The 25,694-nt window shown below is 46.0% G+C and overlaps 1 protein-coding gene across 1 annotated transcript in view; it reads right to left on the bottom strand.

Annotated features, from left to right (window-relative positions):
• LOC147617287 (methylesterase 18-like) overlaps nt 1-21,985 on the bottom strand; it is an 85,422-nt gene extending 63,437 nt beyond the window's left edge. Inside the window, exons 1-3 of the mRNA XM_086776920.1 lie at nt 21,672-21,985; nt 20,889-21,029; nt 20,660-20,779 (exon numbers count right to left, since the gene is read on the bottom strand). Coding sequence (XP_086633046.1) covers nt 20,660-20,779; nt 20,889-21,029; nt 21,672-21,947 — 537 coding nt within the window. The 5' untranslated portion in view covers nt 21,948-21,985. The remainder of the gene's footprint in view (nt 1-20,659; nt 20,780-20,888; nt 21,030-21,671) is intronic.
• Between the last annotated feature and the right edge of the window lie 3,709 nt (nt 21,986-25,694).

Below are 25,694 nucleotides of genomic sequence, written 5' to 3'. Positions count from 1 at the left end.
GCTTAACCAAGGGCACTTTTTCCCATGTGGTTTTTCCCCTTGGACATCAAGTGTGAAAGGACACATAATATATTTTGTAGTTCTATATTATATGGATGTGGCACACATGCAAGGGTTGACTTGCATTTTGTGGATACCACACTTTTGGCTCTCTCTCTCTCTCTCTCTCTCTCTCTCTCTCTCTCTCTCTCTCTTCGCTGCCCGCCTGTTTTTTCTCTCTCTCTTCGCTGGTTCGCCTACGTTCTTTCTCTCTCCCGCTTCACTCTGTTCCGCATCCCTCCCGCTGCCCGCCTGTTCTCTCTCTCTCTCTCTCTCTTCGCTGGTTCGCCTACGTTCTTTCTCTCTCCCGCTTCACTCTGTTCCGCATCAGCGGGTGCTCTCTCTCTCTCTCTCTCTCTCTCTCTCTCTCTCTCTCTCTCTCTCTCTCTCTCTCTCTCTTCGCTGGTTCGCCTGGATGTGGCACACATGCAAGGGTTGACTTGCATTTTGTGGATACCACACTTTTGGCTCTCTCTCTCTCTCTCTCTCTCTCTCTCTCTCTCTCTCTCTCTCTCTCTCTCTCTCTCTCTCTCTCTCTCTCTCTTCGCTGCCCGCCTGTTCTTTCTCTCTCTCTTCACTGGTTCGCCTACGTTCTTTCTCTCTCCCGCTTCACTCTGTTCCGCATCCCTCCCGCTGCCCACCTGTTCTCTCTCTCTCTCTCTCTTCGCTGGTTCGCCTACGTTCTTTCTCTCTCCCGCTTCACTTTGTTCCGCATCAGCGGGTGCTCTCTCTCTCTCTCTCTCTCTCTCTCTCTCTCTCTCTCTCTCTCTCTCTCTCTCTCTCTCTTCGCTGGTTCGCCTGGATGTGGCACACATGCAAGGGTTGACTTGCATTTTGTGGATACCACACTTTTGGCTCTCTCTCTCTCTCTCTCTCTCTCTCTCTCTCTCTCTCTCTCTCTCTCTCTCTCTCTCTCTCTCTCTTCGCTGCCCGCCTGTTCTTTCTCTCTCTCTTCGCTGGTTCGCCTACGTTCTTTCTCTCTCCCGCTTCACTCTGTTCCGCATCCCTCCCGCTGCCCGCCTGTTCTCTCTCTCTCTCTCTCTCTTCGCTGGTTCGCCTACGTTCTTTCTCTCTCCCGCTTCACTCTGTTCCGCATCAGCGGGTGCTCTCTCTCTCTCTCTCTCTCTCTCTCTCTCTCTCTCTCTCTCTCTCTCTCTCTCTCTCTCTCTCTCTCTCTCTCTTCGCTGGTTCGCCACCCTTGCTCAGGCCCCCAAGGCAGCAACATAACTCTCTCTCTCTCTCTGCTGAATCTCCTCTCTTTCCCTTTCCCCCTGCATGACTTGACCCCCCCCTCCCCTGTTGCTGCTGTTTCACACTGCTGTCATGGATTAATTTTCAGTCCATTGGCTGTGGGAAGTTCTGCAAAAAGTCATGGCCAAGACCGGGTTTAAAGAGGAGCTCGTGAAGGTGGAGGACAAGCTCGGCACAATTATCAAAGAAAACAAGAAGATGGTCGACTCTTCCGTTACCGCAATCATAAACCGCCTCTCCAAACTCGAGAAGGGATTTGACAAAATCCAAGAGCTCGAAGAGAGATCTTCCAAGCAAGAGGCTGAGATTTCAGCCTTAAGGGAGGAACTAGTGGAGGCCAAACTGCATGCTAAAAGTCAAGCGGCTGAAATCTCAGCCCTCAAAAAGGAGTTGGAAGCCACTTCAAAAAGCAAGCTTGAGGATGGAGAATTTCAGCCCTCCTTGATTGAAGAGCTAGAAGACATCTTCATGGGTGGAGGTGATCACAAAGACACAAAAGAAGATGGACGAGGCCGAGAAATGGATCGAGGTCGCCAAGAAAGGGAAAGGTAAAGAATCGCCACCCATCCCCACTCCCACCATCATCAACATGACCCTTGAAGAGGAGCAAAGGAGGAAGACCCGGGCCTTACATGTACGAGTGTCCGGTCTAAAAGACCGTGATGATGCGGAAGGGGAAACCAAGGAGCTCTTCTCTATGATGGGCATTGAAGCCACGCACACAAAGGCATGGAGAGTGGGAAAGAAGAGGGAAGGTAGTGGCGAATCTTCTTCTAAGGAGAGAGCACTTATCATTCGTTTCCCCTCCATGGAAGCGAAGAAGGACTTCTTGAAGAGACGTCCTACACTCAAGCAAACGGGAATATTTCTTGGAGATGACCTCACACTCTCGCAACTTGCCCACATGAAAGAAGTTATGCCCGAGATAAGGGCAGCCCGAGAGAAAGGGAAAGTGGCCTTCTATAGAGATGGTAGAGTGGTGATTATGGAGAGGCGCTCTTCATGACGGCGCGAGACCTATGGGACTACACTCAAAGTTGCTACTTGGAATTGTAATGGATCTCTACGCCTTGATGTAGGGGCTTTTGAGGATAGTTTCACTGGGTCATCTTCTACTGTGAGACGCATCAGGCTCCTGGACAGTCCATGCCACATGTTAGTGGATACCGATGGGAGACAGCTTGTAGACAGGAGACTCGTTCAGAGCATAGAGGACGGGGCTCGGGAGGAGTGGCAGTATTGTTTAGAGAGGAGCTACAGCCACTGATACATATAGTCCGCAGAGATGGGCAGGCTAGGTACATGTGGGTTAGACTGAGGGCAGAGACCGGCAGATATCTCTACATTGCTATATGCTATTTTGCTCCTAGTACATCAGTGTATGCATCACCTAGCGGGCAGTCTCCCTTTTCTATTTTGGATGATGACATTTGGGAGTTCTCCAGGGATGGTGACATCATTCTCTTGGGGGACTTCAATGCCAGGACCGCCCATAACCAAACAGTATTTTATGATACCTCAGAGGAGATGTTGAGGGAGCTTGATGTTAGGGATATGGGCCTATCTAGACTCTCACAGGATGAGGAACATACAGTGTATGGGTGGTATTTGATAGACATGGGGACTGCACATGGATTGGCCATCCTGAATGGCCTACAGAGATTCCCGACATCGGGCGGTTTCACTAGCTTTCCACATCGGCATGGTGCTAGTACAGTGGACTATGTTATGGCTCGGCCCAGTCTCATTCCCTCTTTTCAGGATTTTATGGTAGGCACTAGGCCGATTGGAATAGCAGTGGACCATGCTATCTTGTCCTTCACTCTCACATTTCAGTTCAGCACCGCTCCATTGGGACAGGTCTCCACACACACTCGTTATACCTTTACGAGGGAGACTGACACCGTATACACGGATGAGATATACAGATGCCTATGTGCCGAGGAGCCGGGACAGCCATTAGATGAGCTCACTCAGATATTGATAGAGACGCTTCATGCTGCAGCATCAGAGGCATATCCCCATAGTCAGCCTACACAGAGACGATCTAGGAACATGCCCCAGAACAGTTGGTATGATGAGGAGTGCAGAGAGATGAGGATCAGATTACAGAGAGAGGTGCTCATGGGTGTTACCACTCACAGACAGTCATGGATTACCTTCCGGCACCTAGTGCGACAGAAGAAGAGGGCTTATCTTGCTCAGTTAGAGAGGGATTTGTACCAGTTGTTTATGAGTCAGGACTCAGGCGAGGCATGGAGACTATTCCATGAGCATTCACCATCACCAGCCATTACCTCCACAGAGATTTGGGGTGAGTATGCAGCATCCCTGTACACAGCACCAGGACAGCCGCACCTGCCAGCCCCATCGGAGCCATGCCCAGAGACGTGTGCTTTCTTTACTGCTGAGATGGTAAGGAAAGCTATTGACAGGATGAGGACTGGGAGAGCATATGATCATGATGGTTTGGTAGCAGAGCACTTTATTCATGCCAGAGATATGCTTGCAGAGCTTATTGCTATGATGCTTAACCGAGCCATGTGTGAGGGTTTTCCTGAGACTTGGAATATGTCCACGATTGTGCCTATCTTCAAGTCAGGGGATCCTATGCTTCCTGGGAATTATCGTACCATCATGATTGGTCACACATTGGCTAGATTATATACATCTATTCTTGATCAGGAGTTGAGTAGATGGGCAGAGAGAGAGGGCATACGTGCATCAGGGCAGGCAGGGTTCAGGAGAGGTTTCTCCACTCTTGACCATATCTTGACACTCAGAGCTATTATTGAGGAGGGCAGATTATATGGCAGGAGGATTTATTGTTGCTTTGTGGATTTCCGCAAAGCTTTTGACACAGTACCGAGAGCCAGACTGATGCGCAGACTACAGGAGATGGGAGTGCCCACAGAGCTGATTTGGGGAATCATGGCTTTATACAGGACAGTTGTGGGGCAGGTACGTACTACCCAGGGTATATCTCAGATGGTTCACTCCACTATTGGGGTGAAACAGGGCTGCCCCCTTTCCCCCACCTTATTTGGGATGTATGTGGATGAGGTTTCGGACTATGTAGAGCGGGAGGGTGACAGAGGAGCACAGCTAGCAGGGACATGGATTCCGCTGTTATTGTATGCTGATGATATTGTGCTGATCTCAGATTCTCCAGAGGGGATGCAACGTCATTTGGATGCATTGCACATGTTTGCAGAGGACAGTGGATTGTCTGTTAACCTTGGTAAAACCAAGGTGATGGTGTTTAACACCACAGCACAGTGGGTTAGGAGATCAATGCCCACCTTTACATATGGTCAGGAGACAGTGGAGTATACAGATGCATATACTTACCTTGGTGTGGTTTTTAGTGGCCCACTATTTTCCTTGAGGAGAGCAGTGGAGACCAGATTGACCAGAGCTTATGCAGCATTGGGGAGACTAGAGAGGATGTGTTCGCAGGTTCAGTTTCAGGAACCTCGAACAAAGCTCTGGCTCTTTGACACTTTGGTCACTTCAGCCATGCTGTATGGAGTGGAGATATGGGGACCCTCAGTGGATCACCACAGCCGAGCTGGTAGCACTGATGGATGGAGACGTATGGAGAGGTCCTTGGTTTCTATGATTTCCCGGATGATTAGGGCCAAGGCCTCCGTACCACATGATATTATCCGTGCAGAGATGGCTGCCCCCCCATTGGTAGTAGAGGCACTCACTCGATCAGTCTCCTTTATACATAGCACTTGGGCTCTCCCTAGAGACAGATATGCTCGCTTAGCCCTGGAGTCTTCACGACAGTTGGTATCACAGGGAGACGGATCATGTTGGTATGCACAGATGACAGCTTGGTTCCAACTGCATGGCTTTAGTATGGACAGGCTACCTCCATTTCAGTACTCCCTGGATGCACCCTCCCTCTCTCTCACACGGGCAGAGATTACCAGACTTATCAGGCAAGACTTGACTCAGCTGGACACTAGGAGGACATGGATACAGCCGACACACGAGCTTGGTACGAAGATGGCTTTCTATAGAGATCATCTTCTCCAGCTCACGGAGGATGGGTTTGTGATTAGACCCAGCTACATGGATACTCATCTTTCTCATGGGGTACGGTGTGCTATTGGTCAGATGCGCACATCCTCACACCAGCTAGAGATTGAGACTGGCAGATTCAGAGGAGTACCAGCTGAGGCCAGGATTTGTCAGCTGTGCCAGATGGAGCCAGAGACAGAGTTACATTACATATGTCACTGTCCAGTATATTATGAGATACGAGGCCGTTTTCACTGCCTGTTCAGAGAGGGCTTTGGACCACTTTCTAGAGTCATGAGATACCAGGATCAGAGATGCCTCGGATTGTACTTGCTGGAGCTGCGTAGACATAGAGAGGGTCTCCTGAGAGGGAGGGGATCAGAGAGGGAGAGACACCTACAGAGGCAGATTACAGACTTCTTTCGACCAGAGATTGAGCAGTCAGGTCAGCAGGCATTGCAGCTAGCCCCAGAGTACAGCCGCACCACAGGTACACTGATTGATCGGGCTATAGAGCTGGGGCGGTCCAGGCGCCCCAAGATGAGAGGCCCATCTCGACACCAGCGGAGACTACAACAGAGGATCAGGACCATACTAGCACGGCATGGGAGACGTCCAGTCAGAGTACTCACCATGGAGGACATTGAGGATATCCGCCATCGACCGATGAGAGACATCTTTGGATAGTGATGTGTATGATGCTTACCTTTGTTGGAGTTTTCCTCCCAGATGTTATCCATTAGGAGCTCCTGGTACCGTATTTTTTCTCATAGTTGTTTCAGTTTCAGTTAGTTGTTTAGTTGTTTTTAGCTTTCCTTACACAGACATTGTATCAGATCCACCAATTGTTGTAACCTTTTTGGTCTCATAGGTCATTTTGGCCTTTTGAAGACGTTAATATATCATTCCATTTTCATTTTCATTTCTCTCTCTCTCTCTCATTTCTGTGTGTGAGCTTCTCTACCCTGCACCTAACCCTAATGTGCAGGTTTGTGTGTGTGAGTGTGTGAGTCCAACACCCAACATTTGGTATCAGAGCTGGGAGCTGGGAGCTGGCCCTGATATTCTGCTGCTGGAAAAATTCCTGCAAAATTCCGTCGCCACTGTGGTTCCGTCCGTCGAATTCCGTCGCCACTGTGTTTCCGTCCGTCGAATTCCGTCGCCGGATTGTCTGGTTCCGTCGGAGATCCTCCGTCCAGCCACCAGTTTCGGGTGGCACTAGTGGGGAGCCCACCACCTCCGCCCAGCCTCGCGGGCGGCACCGCCCTGCAGCCGGCGACCCACCACCAGCGCCGCCCAGCTCCGTCACGCATCTGGGCACCGTCGCCGCTTCATCCGGTCGACCAGAGGCAGGTGCTCGCATCAGTTCCGTTTCCACGGCGCTCGCGTACGCTCCGTCTCGAACCCGCCGTCACCGTCGCTCAGCGCCCGCCATTCTTCCGTCAGCGCCCCAGCCGGCTGCCCCGTTCCGTTCGACGCGTTGCTGTCCCGTTCCGCCGGCTCTACTCCAACGGAGTGTTCCGTGCACGCGGCGTCGTCCCGTTCACGTCAGTTCTGCTCGCGACTGCGTCTGAAGCGCCTCGTCGCCTCTCGCTCACCCGACAGCTGCACAACGCCCGTTTCTGCTGGTCCACCTCCGTCCAGAGCACTTTTCTGCTGGTCCGCCACCGTTCAGCGCCCGTCTACTATTCTCCCGCCTACGACTGGCCCACGGCTGCCGCTTCCATCTGCTCCGCCTTGCTGTCCTCTGCACACCTTGTGACCTGTGTGCACCCATCTGCAGCTCTGCACACCTCCCACTCGCTCGACTACTCAACATTCCGCCTGCTCAACTCAACATTCCGCCTGCTCAACCCTCCAACATTTGGTTCGATTCCCTTCAACATTTGGTTTGATTCCCTCCAACGTCTCCACCTGCAACGACTGGCCACCTGCAACGACACCTTGCCTGAAGGTATTTTTCTGTACAAATTTCTAGGTCAAATACAAAATCTGCAGCCATTGCAGGGCAGGTCATATGCCGATTTTGCAGACAATGAATACTGTTCAAGTCAGATTGAAAAGAAAATTGCAGATGAAATTTGGGGGTTTTTGAAATTGAGGTCAAAATCAGCAAATTGAACCTCTCTTATTTGCAAAAATTTGGGGGTTTTTCAAAATTGAGGTCAAAATTGGCAAATTGAACCTCTTTCACTTGTAGAAATTTGGGGCTTTTGTGAAAATTGGCCAATTAGATGCACATTGAAGCGATTGGAGTGCATAAAAATTGGGGATTTTCTGATTGGAGCATGTAATTGGGCATTACAGCTGCGATTTGTCGCGTATGTACACACATTGAGTGTAATTGGACAATTTGGTGCAGGTTTACACGTGCTTTGGTTTGCAGGCATACATTTGCTCAGGACATTTGGTTGCCTGGCAGTGCACATTGGTGCTTGGTTTGCTTGCAGATATATTTTGTTGACATGGCACAGAATGCTACAGATGTATTTGGTGTGCTCACCCAGGAGGACAAGCTGGATGGATCTAACTACTCCCTCTGGAGTTTTATGATCCGTAATTTGCTGGTAGCCAAAGGGCTTTGGGGCATCGTGTGTGGTGATGACACACGCCCACATACCATTCAGCCAGCCACGCCTCAAAGGGGAGGTGCTCAAAGAGCTCCTGATGTAGATCCTGCTCCCACACAAGAGCAGAAGAGATGGGACTCTAGGGATGCACAGGCCATGTCATTGATAGCCCTTTCAGTGAAAAGGACTATTATTCCGCACATTCGTTCATGCAAGACATCGAAGCTTGCATGGGACACATTGGAAGCAATGTATCAGGTACGCAACGAGGCAAGAGTTGCGTACTTGAAGAGGCAATTGGATCTTCTTTCTATGGATGAGGGTGACTCTATGGCAGATCATCTCACCAAAGTGAAAGATTTGCAGGAACAATTGCTCAACATTCATGAGGTTATCCTAGACAGACAGATGGTCACCAACACTCTTCATTCTTTACCGCCTTCCTACTTGGGCTTTCACACCTCTCTCAACCTCTCGATGAGAGGAGGTGGTGATCCCGTCACTTTTGAAGAGCTCGTGGGTTTACTCTTGCAGGAAGAGCAAACAAGAGCAAACATATCGAGCAACCGTGGTGGAGAAAAGGCATTTACAGCCAAGGATAAGGGTAAAGCAAAGAGCTTTAGGCATGGGGGACAACAGTCTAGCAAGGCTGGTCATGGACAGCCCTCTTCTAGTGGTGAAAAGTCTGACAAAGGGGATGCAAACAAGCCCAAAAAGAAGGGCAAATGTCACTACTGCCGTAAGCCTAGACACTACATCAGTGAATGTAGGAAAAGGATTGCAAAAGAGAAAAAGAAAGAAGCAGGCAATGCAGTAGCAGACTCTTCGGATGACAAAGCACGGCAATCAGCTAATGTACTCCAGGAAGAGTACACTTTTTTGGTCACATGCACTAGTGACACACCAGGTGCTTCAGACACTGATATGTCTTGCATTGCATCTGACAGACAGAATGCATCATGGTATTTTGATAGTGGTGCTTCGAGCCACATCACTTCATGCAAAGATGTATTTCAGCACTTGGTTTATGCTTCAAATGGCCGCACTGTATCATGTGCAGATCATACCACATATCCAGTAACGGGAATTGGTAATGTCATACTTATTGCAGCCAATGGTGCCAATATATGTATGAAAAATGTATTGTATGTTCCAGGGATAAAGACAAATCTGCTCTCCGTCTCAGCCATAAACGACCAAGGTTTAAAGGTTGAATTTGAAGATGGGAAGTGTTTGGTAAAAGACCCATCAAAGGGTTATGAAATAGTCACTTTTGGAACACGATACAAAGGCTTGTATAAGCTGGACAGCTATGACAAGCGCACTAATGATGTAAATACAGTGGCTGCCCACACTCCTGCTATGCATGATGCAGAGCTATGGCATGCTCGTTTTGGGCATGTAAATTTTCAGAGTTTGATATTTTTGCAGAAGCATCATATGGTTGATAATATGCCGCCTCTTGAGTCTCCACCAAGACATGTATGTGAGGGGTGTATTTTGGGAAAGATGCAACGGAAACCATTCCCCAAAGATGGAGCTATTAGAGCTGAAAGTAAATTACAGCTCATACATAGTGATGTATGTGGTCCAATGCGGACACCATCCATAGGGGGACATCTTTACTTCGTCACATTCATTGATGACTACTCCAGGTTTGCTTGGGCTTACCCTTTGAAAGCAAAAGAAGATGTGTTTACATGCTTTCGACACTTTGTAGCAATGGCTGAAAATATGTGTGCATGTAAAGTCCAAACACTTCGCTCAGATAGAGGTGGAGAATACATGTCAAATGCATTCAAGGACTATATGCTTCAAAAGGGCATCAAACACCAATGTATTGTGCCTTATACACCGCAGCAGAATGGTGTAGCTGAAAGGAAAAATAGATCTCTCATGGAGATGGCAAGATGCATGGTGAAAGCACAAAAGTTGCCTCACAAATTTTGGATGGAAGCTATAATGTGTGCAACTCATGTGTTGAACAGGTGTCCAACAAAAGCTTTGAAAACCATAACACCAATTGAGGCTTGGTATAGCCGAAAGCCAACAGTGGATTATATGCGTACATTTGGGTGTTTGGCATATGCACATGTGCCAGAACAACTCCGAACAAAGCTTGATGACAAAGCAATTAAATGCATTTTTGTGGGCTACAGCAATGAAAGCAAAGGATACCGTCTTTATAATCCAACTACACGAAGGATTTTTGTGAGTAGAGATGTGGTATTTGCTGAAAATTCAGAACAGCCCATGGTCAACTTGTATAAAAGCAATGATACAGGCATACATGACATGTTTGATGGACTTTTACCCATTGCAATTAGGGGGGATTCAGATCAGCCAGCCCCTACACAAGAAAATCCACATGTAGAACATGTGGAACAGCCAGCCATTCAGCCCCCTTCTGTGGAAGAAGTGGAAGATCTTGTCAGGGAAGAGCAAACAGCCATAGACACAGCCAAGTCAGTGCCAAGATGGTTGCTGAAAACTTTGCAAGAAAGCAAACTTGCAGCTCCACTCACAAGTAGAACAAGGGCTAGTTCCAGCCATGCCTTGAATGTACATCGTGGGGAGTCTGCATTCGCAATGGGTGGTCTCTTTGATTCAAAAGAGCCTTCTTCTTATGAAGAAGCACATGAGAATGAGCATTGGTTGCAAGCTATGCAAGCTGAAATTTCTTCTATCATGAAGAATAATACATGGGATCTTGTGGAATTGCCTAAAGGCAAGCATGTAATTGGCACAAAGTGGGTGTACAAAGTCAAAAGAAAGTCGGATGGTACTATTGACAGGTACAAAGCAAGACTTGTGGCTAAAGGCTACTCCCAGAAAAAGGGAATAGATTATGAAGAGACTTTTGCTCCTACTTCGAGAATGACCACAATAAGATCTGTGATTGCATTGGCTGCCCATAAAGGATGGAAAGTGCATCAATTGGATATCAAAACTGCATTCTTAAATGGGGATTTACAGGAGGAAGTATATGTATATCAGCCCATTGGTTTTGTAGTTCCTGGTGAGGAACATAAAGTATGCAGGTTGCACAAAGCATTGTATGGGTTAAAGCAAGCTCCAAGAGCTTGGTATGATAAGATACATGCTCATCTAACCAGCCAAGGTTATGAGAATAGTCCAGCTGAAAGCACATTATATGTGAAGAAAACCAATGCCGATATTCTCATAGTCATCTTGTATGTAGATGACATGCTCATTACAGGTACAAGCAAAGCACAAATTTCAGATTTCAAAGCTGATTTGAAAGCTGAATTTGATATGTCAGATTTGGGGCCTTTACACTACTATCTCGGCATACAGTTTATGCATACAGATGATGGCATTGTTATGCAGCAAACTAAGTACATAAAAAGTTTGCTAAAAAGGCTTCACATGGATGAATGTAAGCCCATTTCTACTCCGGTAGAACCAGGTGTAAGGCTTACTATGCGTGATATTGGAGAGCCTTTTGAGGCCGGCCTTTATAGCCAGGCAGTGGGATGCCTCATTTACTTGTGTAACACGAGGCCAGACATATCTTTTGGGGTGTCTTTGTTGAGCAAATTCATGCACAGCCCAGGCACAAAGCATTGGCAAGCAGTCAAACGCATTTTTCGATATCTTAAGGGTACCCTGGATCTTTGTTTGTTCTATCCCAGGGGGGGCAGCTTGCAGCTTTATGCATACAGTGCTTCAGATTGGGCTGGTGATTACGATACCAGGCAATCCACCAGTGGGAATTGTTTTTTTCTTGGCAGCTCATGCATATCTTGGTTGAGTAAAAAGCAACCCACTGTTGCTACATCTACTTGTGAGGCTGAGTACAGGGCAGTCTTTACAGCTACAGTAGATTGTGTATGGTTGAGGAGACTATTGGCTGATCTTCGTGAGTGTCAGCAGACACCATTCTCACTGATAGGCAGAGTGCTATGGCCGTGGCACGAAATCCAGTATTTCATGCACGTACCAAGCACATAGAGATTCATTATCACTATGTCAGAGAGAGGCTACATGCAGGGGAGATCAGTTTATCTTATTGCCCTACACAGGATAATGTTGCAGATCTATTCACAAAGGCTTTACCTCGAGAAAAGTTTGAAGCTTTCCGCAAAGCTTTGAGCTTACTCTCATACAGAGAGTGATCTGCTTCCTTGTACAGGTTCACACTTCCACTACAGGGGGGATTTGTAGGCATATGCTCACTTATGGTAGTGCTATGTGTGAACAGGGCTTAACCAAGGACACTTTTTCCCATGTGGTTTTTCCCCTTGGACATCAAGTGTGAAAGGACACACATAATATTTTGTAGTTCTATATTATATGGATGTGGCACACATGCAAGGGTTGACTTGCATTTTGTGGATACCACACTTTTGGCTCTCTCTCTCTCTCTCTCTCTCTCTCTCTCTCTCTCTCTCTCATTTCTGTGTGTGAGCTTCTCTACCCTGCACCTAACCCTAATGTGCAGGTTTGTGTGTATGAGTGTGTGAGTCCAACACCCAACACATATTTCCGAAATAGACTCACATGAAAAGCATTGTGAATCTTCCAATGACTAGGTAAAGCAAGCCTGTAGGACACTTCATTGATCTTGTGAATCACCTTGAAGGGTCCATAATAGCGAGGAGAAAGTTTAGGATATGATCCATCTCGTCCTGGCCTATTCCGAAGCCTAGCCTTCTCAAATTTCAGCAAAACCCAATCACCTTCTTTGACTTCCATGCCCCTTCTGTGCTTGTCAGCAGCCATTTTATGCTTATCCTGAGAGCTTGCAATGGCTGTCCGGACCTGACCAAAGGCAACATCCAAGTCACGAACATATTCATCAGCTGCAAATATCTTATCCTTAGTACGAAGGATGGGTGGCAATACCACTCTGCCATAAATAATCTCAAACGGAGCCTTTCCCGTGGAGGCATGGATCATATTGTTGTAGGCAAACTCAACAAGTGGAAGACTTCTCCCATGCAATCTTTTGATCTGCCACATAACATTTCAACAAATCCAACATGGCTGAATTTGCAGCTTCACTTTGGCCATCCGTTTGGGAATGATAAGCTGATGAAAACTCAAGTTTAGTACCCATATTATCAAATAAAGCCCTCCAAAAGAAGCTTGTAGTCCTGGGAAAGCTTTGTTTGAGATAGAAAGTATCACAAGCTTTGATGATCTCTCTTGACTACAAATTCAGCCCCAAGAAGGTAATGTTTCCATATTTTTAAGGCGTGAATTACAGCCAAGAGCTCTTTCTCATAGATATCCATATAAAGCTCGGCATCATGCAAACGACGGCTCTCGTATGCAACTGCATGCCCTTCTTGATTTAGGACAGCTCCAATGCAATCACCACAAGCATCACACTCAACCACGAATGACTTGTGCAAGTCAGGAACAATCAATACTGGACCACATATAATAGCATGCTTGAGCTGCAAGAAAGCATCCTGTTCCTTTGAAGTCCATTTGAAAGTGATTTTCTTCTTCGTGAGATCATGTAGAGGAGTGGCAATCATGGCGAAATACCTTATGAAACGCCTGTAATACGAACATAACCCCAGAAAACTACGTACTTCATGTACGTTTTGCAATTCGGGCCAATTGCGAATGGTCTCTATTTTTGCAGGATCCATTGTTACTCCTTCTCTAGATACAATATGACCCAGATAATGAATCTCTAAAAGGAAAAATTCACTTTTCTTGGCATTGATGAAAAGTTTATGCTTCCGCAACTCTTCGAACACTGTGACCAAATGAGTTCTGTGTTCCTGCTCATTCTTGGAGAAAACCAAGATATCATCAAAGAATACTCCTGTGTATTTGCGATGGGGTTGGAATATCCTATCCATCATACGATTAAAAGTAGCACGAGCATTGGTGATACCAAAAGACATTACCAAAAATTCATATAATCCGAAGGCTGTCCTGAATGCAGTTTTATGGACATCTTGTGGCACCACGCGTATCTGGTGATAACCACTCTTCAAATCAAGTCTGCTAAAACAAGCTGAGCCATCAAGCTTATCCAAAATATCATCAATTCGCGGAATTGGAAATCTGTTCTTGATGGTAAGCTTGTTCAAAGCTCTATAGTCCACACACATACGGAATGATCCGTCCTTCTTTTGAACAAGAAGCACAGGAGAGCAGTAAGGTGAGGAACTGGGCTGAACCAAACCTTTCTCTAAAAGCTCGTTTACCTGCTTCATGATTTCTTCTTGTTGTTCAACACTCACTCAGTATGCGGGTTTGTTAGGTGGAGAACTACCTGGCACAAGATCTATGCGGTGATCTTCGGGCCTTTGGGGAGGTAATTCACCTGGCAATGAATCAACAAAACAGTCGTTGAATGCATGAAGAAAATTCAGCCTATCATTAGACATAGCATCCACATTTTGATGATTTGGTACAAGGCTATCACGAACAAAAACCAAGTACGCGGAAAGACTCTTTTTCATTGCTTTATTAATTTGGATGTGTGATACAAGTGGGATGGAATCCCCCTCTTTGCCAGCATCAATAAAATGCATGCGGCCTTTATGCATAAATAAAATCATATTAGACTTGTAGTCTTTGCGCGACTCAAGCCTATGGTGCCACGGCTTGCCCAACAATACATCACATCCATTCAGTGGAGCAACTAGGAAATGCTCATTATCAAGGTAGCCCTGGATATGGATGCGCAACTTCCCTATCAATGGGGTAACCTGCACCTCTTTACCAATAAATGCAGCTTCGGCTTCAATCTGAGGTCCCATGTTCTCAACCTCAATACCCAATGCAGTTGCCATTTGCATAGAGATGAAGTTATCGGTTGCACAGTCATCAAACATGAATAAGGCGGACTGATCCTTGATTTGCCCCCCAAGCCTTGCAAACCATTCGCTCTTTTGCATCATGACCTGTATTTCCTTGCACATCAGGAACTGCATGTACATTAGCCTTGGTCTGCTTGTCCTCGTGCTTTGGTTTGCGATCTGGGCATTGTCGAAACATGTGGTCTTTGCTACTACAAGAAAAGCATTTTCCATCCTTGGCATATTGCTCTCTTTGCTCCGAGGTTAAGCCGAATTTGTTCTTCCTTGGGCCTTGATCTTTAGATGTGTTATTTTCAGCTTTACCACCCTTGTAGGTGTCCCGGAAGTTCTTTTTAGGTGGCTGTCCACCCTTTTGCTGATTTGGGATAGCCTTGTCTTTCCCCTTTGAACCTCCTTGATCCTGTTTAATCTTGAGCACCAATTGCTCCGTAGCAAGAGCAGAAGCTGTGAGTTGTTGCAAAGTATGTTTCGGGTGCAATTCAATGCCCAATCGATATGTTGGTTGCAGTCCAGAGCGAAACTTTCTCTTTCTTTCATCCTCAACGATTTGCATAAAGGGAGTCACTTCCAGCAACACTTTCCAAAACTTGTTGACATACTGTTGCACGCTTTCATTGTCTCTTTGTTCTAGCCTGTCCCACTTTTGAGTGAGAGTTTGCTCCGCATTTGGTGGCAGAAACTGAGCATAAAATCTGTCTTTAAATTCCTTCCAGGTGTTAATGGGATCCTTGGTGATCTTTTCAGTGATCCACCAATGAGCAGCAGTCCCTTTCAAAAACATGCTAGCATGGCGTACTATTGACTTTTCAGTAAAGTCCTCATCGCTAAAAGCAATGTCGAACTGTGCCACAAATGCTAACACTTTAGAAGCATCATATTCACCATGAAAGACATCAAACTTAACAGATTTGTCACCTGCTTTGAATTCCTTGAGCTTCCTGGCATGAGGCTCATGGTCTTCTCTTTTTCTTTTCCCCTTATCCAACGGGGCAGCCCTATCTGCATGGGCTCCATGGACCGTCATAGAAGTTTCATGAGGCACGGTGGCATGTGCTCCACGAACTTGAAACTCAGACGCATGTGACTTACCTGCATATGGCAATGTCTCTCCATGAGACAACTCAGAAGGCAAAATTTTTCTGGAAGCAGACCTGTCACCCTTACCATGAGATACATGTCTTGCATGCATGTGACTTTCATGCCCTCCATGATTACTGGCATACATATATCTGTCAGGCTTAGTGCCTTGTGGAGAAGATGCATGTCCAGAGGTGACTGTCACCTCTTCCTTTTGCATTAAAGATTTCAGCCTTTGAGATGCAGGATCTCCATGCTTCAAACGAGGTGGATTTCTGAATTTCAGCTCTCCGTCATCCCCCTCTTTAATATCACCTTTGCGGAGAAGGTAGACAAGTGCCAACTCCCTTGGTTTCTTGCCCACTTCCCGAGCCATAGACTCAAAAGTTACATCTACCATTGCATCAGCCTTCCTGGCTTCAATAGCACTTTGCACATGGGGATCTTCATGCAAAAACTTTAACTCTTGCTCTTGAGCCTGCAGAACTTTTCTCATATGTTCCATTTCAGCCCTCATATGTAACGCGCGGAAGCTCTGGGAAGTCTTCTTTCAACCCTAAACACTCTTGGAAACCTTCTGATGCAAAAACGCACCATCTGATGCAAAAACGCAGGTAGAGAGAGAGTAGAGAGAGAGAGTGAGAAGTGCTGGAAATTCCGTATATACTATGGTACAAAAAGGGTACATATCTTTGCAGCCCTTGGCTGCCCTCTTGAAAAGGTGATAACACACCTAAAATCTGCCCTAGACTAGGATCCTACTGACTCAAACCCCTAGTGGGTTGAATGACTAAACCTTGAGCATGAGGGCCCTTTTTATATGGGACTTGGGACACTTTATGCTGGCCGACTGCTGGTCGGCCAGTTCCATGTCCACACATACCCTTTTTGGTACTGCCCGACTGCTTGTCCATTGTCTTTGCTGCGCCTACTTGCCCAACCTTTCCGCTGACGTCAGCCGACAGCCAACATCCTCTTTTCCTTGCATCCGACAGCCCTTGTCTGGGTTCATGTGCTTCAGCCGACTGCTTCCCTCCATGATCCCACTTGTCCTGCCCCATGCTCACCTCAGATGCTACACCTGAAGCTCCTACATTCTGGTTCTACTGGTTCATAGTCTTTATCTGTTTGCCTCTTCTGGATCTAGCTGGGAAAATGTCCATGGCATCTGTGATGCACATGACATCCCCCTCTGCTAAACTTGATGACGGGAATCCAACCTGCTCTTGGATGACTGTCATCATCCCAATCCTGTCCCGAAGTCCCTCTGTCATCATCCATCCCTGGCAACCTTTTTCTCTGAAAATCCGATCTGTTCTCCAAACCACTCTGTCTTTGATGAAGATCTATGCATCTGGTCTTCCTCTAGTCCACAATCCATTCCTGCCCTGACTCTGAACACCGTCTTGGTCTTCGTTCCTGGAACTGAGTCTGGCACTCTCACATCACCCTTGGAGGATCAACCTCCCTTGGGACCGTTCCCTTAGAACCTATCTGGCTCACGGAACTGCCATCCCCATCTGGCACTGTGGAACACCACCAACAAACCTCCTGGGAGTTCTTCCCGCTTCTGTGCTCCTCGCCTTGGGCTTCGAATCCGTGTACTTTCCTGTACCTTGGACCTGTACACCATCATCTGGGACTGATTCAGCGTTTAGCTTTGCTGAGCCTGATGCTCTGATACCAATGTAACGCGCGGAAGCTCTGGGAAGTCTTCTTTCAGCCCTAAACAGTCTTGGAAACCTTCTGATGCAAAAACGCACCATCTGATGCAAAAACGCAGGTAGAGAGAGAGTAGAGAGAGAGAGAGTGAGAAGTGCTGGAAATTCCGTATATACTATAGTACAAAAAGGGTACATATCTTTGCAGCCCTTGGCTGCCCTCTTGAAAAGGTGATAACACACCTAAAATCTGCCCTAGACTAGGATCCTACTGACTCAAACCCCTAGTGGGTTGAATGACTAAACCTTGAGCATGAGGGCCCTTTTTATATGGGACTTGGGACACTTTATGCTGGCCGACTGCTGGTCGGCCAGTTCCATGTCCACACATACCCTTTTTGGTACTGCCCGACTGCTTGTCCATTGTCTTTGCTGCGCCTACTTGCCCAACCTTTCTGCTGACGTCTGCCGACAGCCAACATCCTCTTTTCCTTGCATCCGACAGCCCTTGTCTGGGTTCATGTGCTTCAGCCGATTGCTTCCCTCCATGATCCCACTTGTCCTGCCCCATGCTCACCTCAGATGCTACACCTGACGCTCCTACATTCTGGTTCTACTAGTTCATAGTCTTTATCTGTTTGCCTCTTCTGGACTGGAGACAGTTGACCCTTTGATTCCCTCGCAGGGCATCAGACCCACGAGAGGCACTAGATGGACCCCTCGAATTAGGCACTTCCAAAGGGTTGCCTTGGCTGTCCATTGTGTTTAAAGTGTGCTAAAAGCGGGATGTCCAGTACACAGGTTCGTTTCCCCACTAGAAAGAGGGAAACAACCGTGCTCTGATACCAATGAAACCGATCCCGTCAAGTGGGAAGACTCTGTTGGATTCCCACACGCTTAATAGCACAACTTTAAAACCACAAATTTGAAATGGACAACTTCATACAACTTGAAATTGAAATGAAATGAAATGGAAAGATGGACACCAGCACTGGGGCCGGAACGGGCCGACCCCCCCCTCAATATATGATATATTTATTGAGAGTATTTAACAAATACAATGCTCCATGGGTTCCAAGAACCAGATGATGTCCATGTACATATGAAAACAGTACCAAACAAATATGCTCGAAGTCGACGTTCGAAGTAGACACTCGAAGCAGAATGACCACTAGCGTGGTCCAGTCTATACGGTCCTGTGCTTTCACTGGTGACTGGACTCCGCGGAGAGCGCCTCACTGGTGTTCCGAGACCACACACAAACAGGCGCTCTCGTACTAACGCCTGGCTCTCCCGATCTCAGCACCTTTGGACCGAGGTTCGCCAATAGAGCTTGGACTACCCGGCACCAAACGGGTGTTGGCCGTATAGGGAGTCGGGAATCCCTTATCAGATTTAACACAAAAATACTTTACTTAAATCTAAAATTCACTTACTTGTGGATGGCAGATAGAGGACCAATACCCGAGGTATTCGTGTAGAAGATGTAGCCACCCAGGAGAGGTGAATTCCTCTTGTAGTCGCCCGTGGAGAAGATGTGCAACCTTGTTGAGATGGCACAGCCGCCTTGTAGATAAACTTAGTGTAGCCACCAGGGTAAGTACAACCGCAAAAAGGGACACAACCGCCTGCTGTGAGAGAGGAAACACCCACTTGCAAGGGAGGAGTTTCCTGGCTGCAGCGTGGAGAGAAGATGTCGTGGAGGAGGAGCCGTCTGTATTCTGCTGTTGATGGTAGCTACTGTGCAGAGGAGGAGAAGGCGCACAACCCTCTAGAGTGTATGCGCAGCCTGAGAAGGAGGAAGGCGCACAACCCTCTAGAGTGTATGCGCAGCCTGAGAAGGAGGAAGCGTGCACAATCCGCCTGTTATGGCCGCCTGCACAGGAAAGGGCAGCCGCCCATTGGAAGGAGAAAGCAACCGTCGGCTGGGAAGGACAAGTGCCTGCTGTGAATGAAGCGCAGCCTGTTCTAAAGATTCAACGCAGCCTGCTGGAGGTTCAACGCAGCCAGCTGGAGAGGGTACAGCCGTAGCAGAGGGTACAGCCGTCTGCAAGACAGAAGCAGCCGCCTGAGCTATGATGGAAAGAGCCGCCTCAGGGGTTGCGTAAACGATCGCTGGTTCTTGCTCTTCACGAAGATGGTGGAAGCGGGTGGTGTCCACGCTTGAAGGAGAAGGTTTTTTTTATAAAACTTAAAGTGGAGTTAACACTTTGTTTTGGCTGCCCCCCCCCCCCAACGATTGCATGTGGGTGGCCAGTTCTAAGGTGGGTTGGGTAGGTGCCCATGCACCCACCCCCACACACACTTAAGTGGGGCTCCCCACCTTGGCCCCTAAGTGGGTGCCCATAGGGGGTGCCCACTTTTAAATGAATGTGAACATTTAACCTTATAAAACAAAAGGTTAGAATATGAAATATTAAAATAACATGTGCAATATACTTACCACCTGTTCACATGCACTAAAACTCGTCAGAAGACAGAGCAGACTTCACGACTCACTGGCAGGCGTCTCCGCTCAGTAAGTAACACGTCAAGCAGGCAAACACAAAAATACATGTCATGCGAAAACAATTTCAAACATGCAAAACATGTGTGCATGTGCAATTAGTAACATGGACATATCTCCCGTTCATGGAACAAGTACAAAATATCTGTCGGCACAAAACTGACACGATGTAAAACATAAAAACCTGGTCTTCCTATGGAGTGACAATCCCATAGGTAAGACACAGTTCTAGGCACAAGTCTGCCTATGGTGTGACAGTCCCATAGGCAAAACACGGCACGAATACTGGCTCTTCAATGACGTGACAATCCCATGGGTCGAACACAGTCCAGGTCATACACGGGTGGCACCAGTCTGGCTCCCGCCCATACGACACCATCCTGCTAACACACGGGTGGCACCAGTCTGGCTCCCGTCCATGTCAGCAAAATACTGGCCTCTTCACATGAGACACTGACCTGGCCTCAAGTGAATGAGACGCAAAAACTGGAGATGGACCAAATGGTCGGTCAATTGGTGACACAAAAACACACAAGCTTTAGTTACTAATGTGATTTTCACATCTTGTCCATACACAAAACGCTATGTACTCTTCAAGTTCACCTTATGGGATATATAGAACATAGTCCTTTGAGCTACTCATAGTTTGCACATAATGGTAGCTAGATTTTATAGAAAGGAAATGTGTGAATTGGAAGACTGAAAATGTACCTCAGATGGAGAAGCATTGTATAGCATGTCCTTAATAGAATCGCGAGTGAAGATAAAAGATGTGGGATCATTTTTTGGACCATCCTTGTAGAAGAACTCCAAGGAGTGATTAGCAAACACCTGGTGACATTATTGTAATGAGAGCTTGATTGTTTTGGGAGGGGGTAGGGGTAGGGCCACTTTAAGTTTGAAAATGAGCTAAACATGGGCAAGAATGCAAAGTTTTCACCCTAGCAAAATGCTCTTTGAAGGGTAGTCCAGTTGGAACAATGCCTCCTACGACATACACGAGCGCAGTTAACTGGCTGGGGAACTCCTCACAAGCATGGGTGATGGAGAGGCCACCAAGGCTATGCCCTACAAGGATCACCTACAAGACAATGAAGATAAATCATCATGTTAGAAGTCAATGGCATGTTCACCTATGTGAGATGATGAAGATGGATCATCATGACCATCTACAAGGCAATGTAGAAGATGGATCATCAGTTGGATCAAGTTACAGGCCAGGTATGCCTTGTAGATGGATCATCATGGTCGTACTAGCGAGGTTTAAATTAATATTTTTTTCTGGGGCAAAGATCATGCTAAGCAATAGAAGATGGCCCTCTACATGCTCTCACTGCAGTGCTGAAATTTGAAGTCTTCAGAGGGCATCAAAGCCCTTAGCCCTTCAAACCTTCGAGAGAAGGCCTCTTAGAAATAGGGTTGCAAAGGGCGGCTACAGAAGGCCACTGTTTTGGAAAATCTCTCTAGAGTTTAGACATAAAACATATATATTTTGAAGGTCAGCCTAGTGTATGGCCTTCAGACTGAAGGAAGTTAGGGTAGGCTTTCAAAATGAAGCCCTAATGCTCAACTCATTGGGAGCAAGCAGAGAGGACAGAGCCCTCATGATGAGTTATAGCCCAGGAATTGAAATCAAGGGGGTTCTTATGCACCCTTTTTAGGTTTTTTTTTTGTTTTTTTTGTTAACAGAGGCAAAAGCAAGAAGAGAGTGCAGGCGGCGTACCTTGCGTAGCTCAGAGGGGTGGAGGGAGGAGAGGAAGTGAGAGAGGGGGCGGTTGTAGTCTTGGAAGGAGAGGACGGTGTCGGGGTCGGCCGGGTGGATGCCGGATGCGGCCAGGTCGATGGCGGTGGCCCGGTGGCCCGCACGTCTCAGCAGCTCCAGCACCTTGTACCAGCACCACGCGCCATGGCAAGCCCCGTGCACCAGCACAAAGTGAGACCCCTCGCCCACCACAGGGTCTCCCACCATTGTTGAATTTTTTTTCAAAGAACAGAACATTTGGTATTGTGCTACTCTATTTATCTTTTCTCATTCCAAATCTTGTCCTTGCAAAAAAACTAGTGTCCGGAGGAAGCATTTTACATTTTCAAGGATACATTTTACATTTTACACGCATCTATAATATCCATAGATATTGTTCACACTCATACATATATATATACTTCGTACTCAACACATCATGATTTCCATATATATCCATATAGAAGCTTCTAAAGCACCAAACTTGGCATATAAATATACATCTAGCATTACAAACCCATAAAATGATGACAATCTTAACACACCTGAATACGGCTTTAAAACAATCTTAACACACCTAAACACGACTTTAAAACAATCTTCAGATAGCTAGATTATCTCTCCTTGGTAGCCTATATCCCACCCCTCCATTTGGCAAAATGTATACCAGAAAAAAACATTAGCATTGAAGATATAATTCTCATTGAAAAAAAGTAGGGTAAGGATAAAAGCTTACAAAACTCATTTGGTGGATCAATATTTGAGGCGAACGACGTTTGAACAGGCTCTTAAAAAGCAAATCGAAAAATTATGTATTGTCCAGCGCCTATGCACCGAAAATCTAACTTATCAGGCTTTTCATAATCCAGCGCCTATGCACCGAAAATCTAACTTATCAGGCTCTTAAAAAGCAAATCGAAAAAATATGTATTGTCCAGCGCCTATGCACCGAAAATCTAACTTATCAGGCTTTTCATAATCCACAAACATTACACGTATATGAAGTTGATCTGCAACCTTCCGCAATCTTAGATTGTAAATTCTAAGGAGCCCAAAGCTCTCATCGTAACTGTCTCGACCATACAAACCCAACAACAATCTAGGTTCTAAAAAGTAAAGATATTCCATGTTGCAAAAACAATGTTTCAATTTAATCAAACAAAACAATTAGAAGTTTCTATATATACCATAAAACACCAGTTCTCTTGTAATAAAGTAAGAACTTTATTCAATAGGGTTAATAATGGGACAAGTCCATGTATAAAAGAGGGGACTTGGACCATGGTTGTAACTTTTGATGATCATTTTTAGAAATGGAAATTTATGTTTCTTGGAGCTCATAGCTTCTCTCTTGGCTTGTGGAAGGCTATTTCCATTCTCTTGGTGAGAGACTAAACACACTTAGGCATCATGTTTACATGGTGATTACTCATATTTTTCATGCATTACATCCCTTCATTCCAATTGGTATCAGAGCTCTTGATTTTGATCATGGGCATGCATGGGTTGTTGGGAAAATTTGCTTGAAAATTTGAGTTTCTTTCATTTTTTTTTCTCATTTTCTTGTAATCCTTGAGTGATTCTTGACAAATCTTCTCTAATCTTGCTTAATCTCATGGAGATGGTGAGCATTTCATGGAAATTACTTGAATTTTGAGTGATTTTGGCCAATTTTGCCATTTTTGGACCAAATTTTGGGCCTCTGGACCAAAAATTTGGGGCAGTCGGGCCAAAACTTAGGGCAAGTGACTAATTGCAATTAACTTTTCTGCTAATCACGTTTAGTAATCATCTTCTTCTTCCTCAAGCTTTCCATAGCCATGGGATGCTCTTCTTTTACCCGTTTTGATGCCAAACCTTAGGGTTTTTGTAGAGCTTCTTGAGATCTTTCATTTGAGCCTCTTTCTTGCAAATTTTTTCTCAAGATTTGGTAGCTTGTGAACCTTTCTCCATGGCTGAAAGTTGAGCTTTCATTGCCAAGTTCTACTCAACATAGATGGCTGCAAGCATCATATTATGGTGATTTCTTCTCTCAATGAGCATGGAGACTAGCAATGGGGCTGAATTTTCACTTCCACGTTGAATTTTGGGGCTGATTTTCGCTGATTTTCGTCGCCTCTTCCATGCCTCCTCCAAGCTATGAAGCTTAGCCACAAGCTTCATGAAGGATTGCTAAGTGTTTTAGCCCTTTTTGGTGAGATTTTGGGGAGCATTTCATGGCCAATGGAGAGGGAGAAATGGTGTTCTTTGGCTGCAAATCAGGGAGCAAAAAGAGGCTACGTTTTTCTTCAACAAGAGGCTTCTTCAACATTTTCTACCATTGAAGCTTTCCAGATGACATTGGTGAGTGGTTTGATCAATTTCTTGCAAGTTTGAAGCATTTGGTGGAGCTTGGGAATGGATTAGGGTTGGACACATTCAAACTCCCCTAATTTTCAGAAATTAACCATTAAAGCTTGACCATTCACATGCCAATATTGCTTCTCCATGCATTATTGATGGCAATGGTGAAAGGAATTGATTCCACATGAGCTTGGCCAATTCATAGATCACATTTTGGGGGATTTTCTTCATTATGTCTCATTTGGCATGCCATTGATGGAATAGCAAGCTTATGCAATGTTTTTGGAGTCCCTCGTGCTCATCTTGATGCCATATGGACACTATGGATGCTATACATAGCCATGCCAATGCTATGTTTTACACATGGGCATAAGAGAGCATAAGTTTTGGAAGCATGCATTTGTCAATATGATGTGAAAGGGATTGTTGGAATGCAATTGCAAATGCCTTGATTGTGGTTAACAAATGCTTATGCAAATGCCATGGTGAGGGCATTGTGAATTGTTGGTTTGTGTTGGAGCTTTTGGATGATGGATTGAGGCATGAGTCCATGCTTTATTGATGAGTTCTAAATTGTAAAAGGGCATGAGTCATGCTCAATACTTGTAAGCCAACAAACTTGTTCTATCATTTGATATTATCCACATCATTTTGTACCTACACTCACCATTGCTACCACTTCAAGTTTCTATAGAATCTAGCAATGTGTGAGGGTACCTTGGCATTGGTTGGAGAGGCCAAGGGGAGAATGGCTTGAACTCTTTGTGCCGTGATTGCTTGGTAAAGCGGTACAAAGGGGGATTAGGTACACCGGTGTGAAGAAATGGCCTCAACCTTCACCTTGGAGGAAAACTCGGTGAAGGGGTGAGAAGAGCTTGGCCGGGAGATCGGCAAGCTTCAACGCGCGTCCTCAACAATCCTCACCATCGACTTTGTGGATGCATTTGGGCAATGGGACCCCTTTTCCGTCATATTGTGTGGATATTGCAAATGCTTTGATGGACAAAGAGTGCATATGATCTTTCATGACATTGTGGGATACAAAGAGTATTGCATTGTGATTTGAGAAGTTGCATTTTCATTTGAGATTTGGTTCCAATTACAAAGGAGACTCTGGCGGAATTTTTCCAACAAGGGAGCCAAACAAGCTTATTGATTGGAGATTTACCCCATGGATACACTTGAAGAGTTATTCACAACTACCAAGGGGAGAAACACCAATCATTTGTAGCCGGATTGAGCTTTGGGACCGAATTTTGGGAATTTCTGGGATTTTACAAAACCCTAATTCAGTCCTGGGGTTTTTGGGATTAGGTCCGAGTGATTACACGACTCTATTCTACTCCTTGAGAGTTTTCAAATGAGCCATAGAACCCCTTAATCGGATATCACAATCTCGGTCAAAGTAGTCATGTTGACTTTCTAGTCAAAGTCAAACAGAATATACTTCCACTTTGACTGAATCAAAATGCTTTTAGGGGTAGGTTCTATCTTCCGTTAGCTTTCTATAGAGCCGTCAAAATCCTAATTCCGACATATATTTTGCGTTTTAGAGCCAAATTACTACTTTCAGCTATCCCGCACAAACCCTAAAACAGAGAGTACTTGCCCACACCTAATTTTTACTGTGTTCATTTGGGAGGATAGTAGACACCATTACCT

Source organism: Cibotium barometz, chromosome 37 (genome assembly GCF_041138505.1).
Source record: "Cibotium barometz isolate CiBa-2024 chromosome 37, ASM4113850v1, whole genome shotgun sequence".
NCBI classification, from domain to species: Eukaryota; Viridiplantae; Streptophyta; class Polypodiopsida; order Cyatheales; family Cibotiaceae; genus Cibotium; species Cibotium barometz.
The sequence above is the reverse complement of the archived record's forward strand: the minus strand, read 5'-3'. Positions and strand labels throughout refer to the sequence as shown.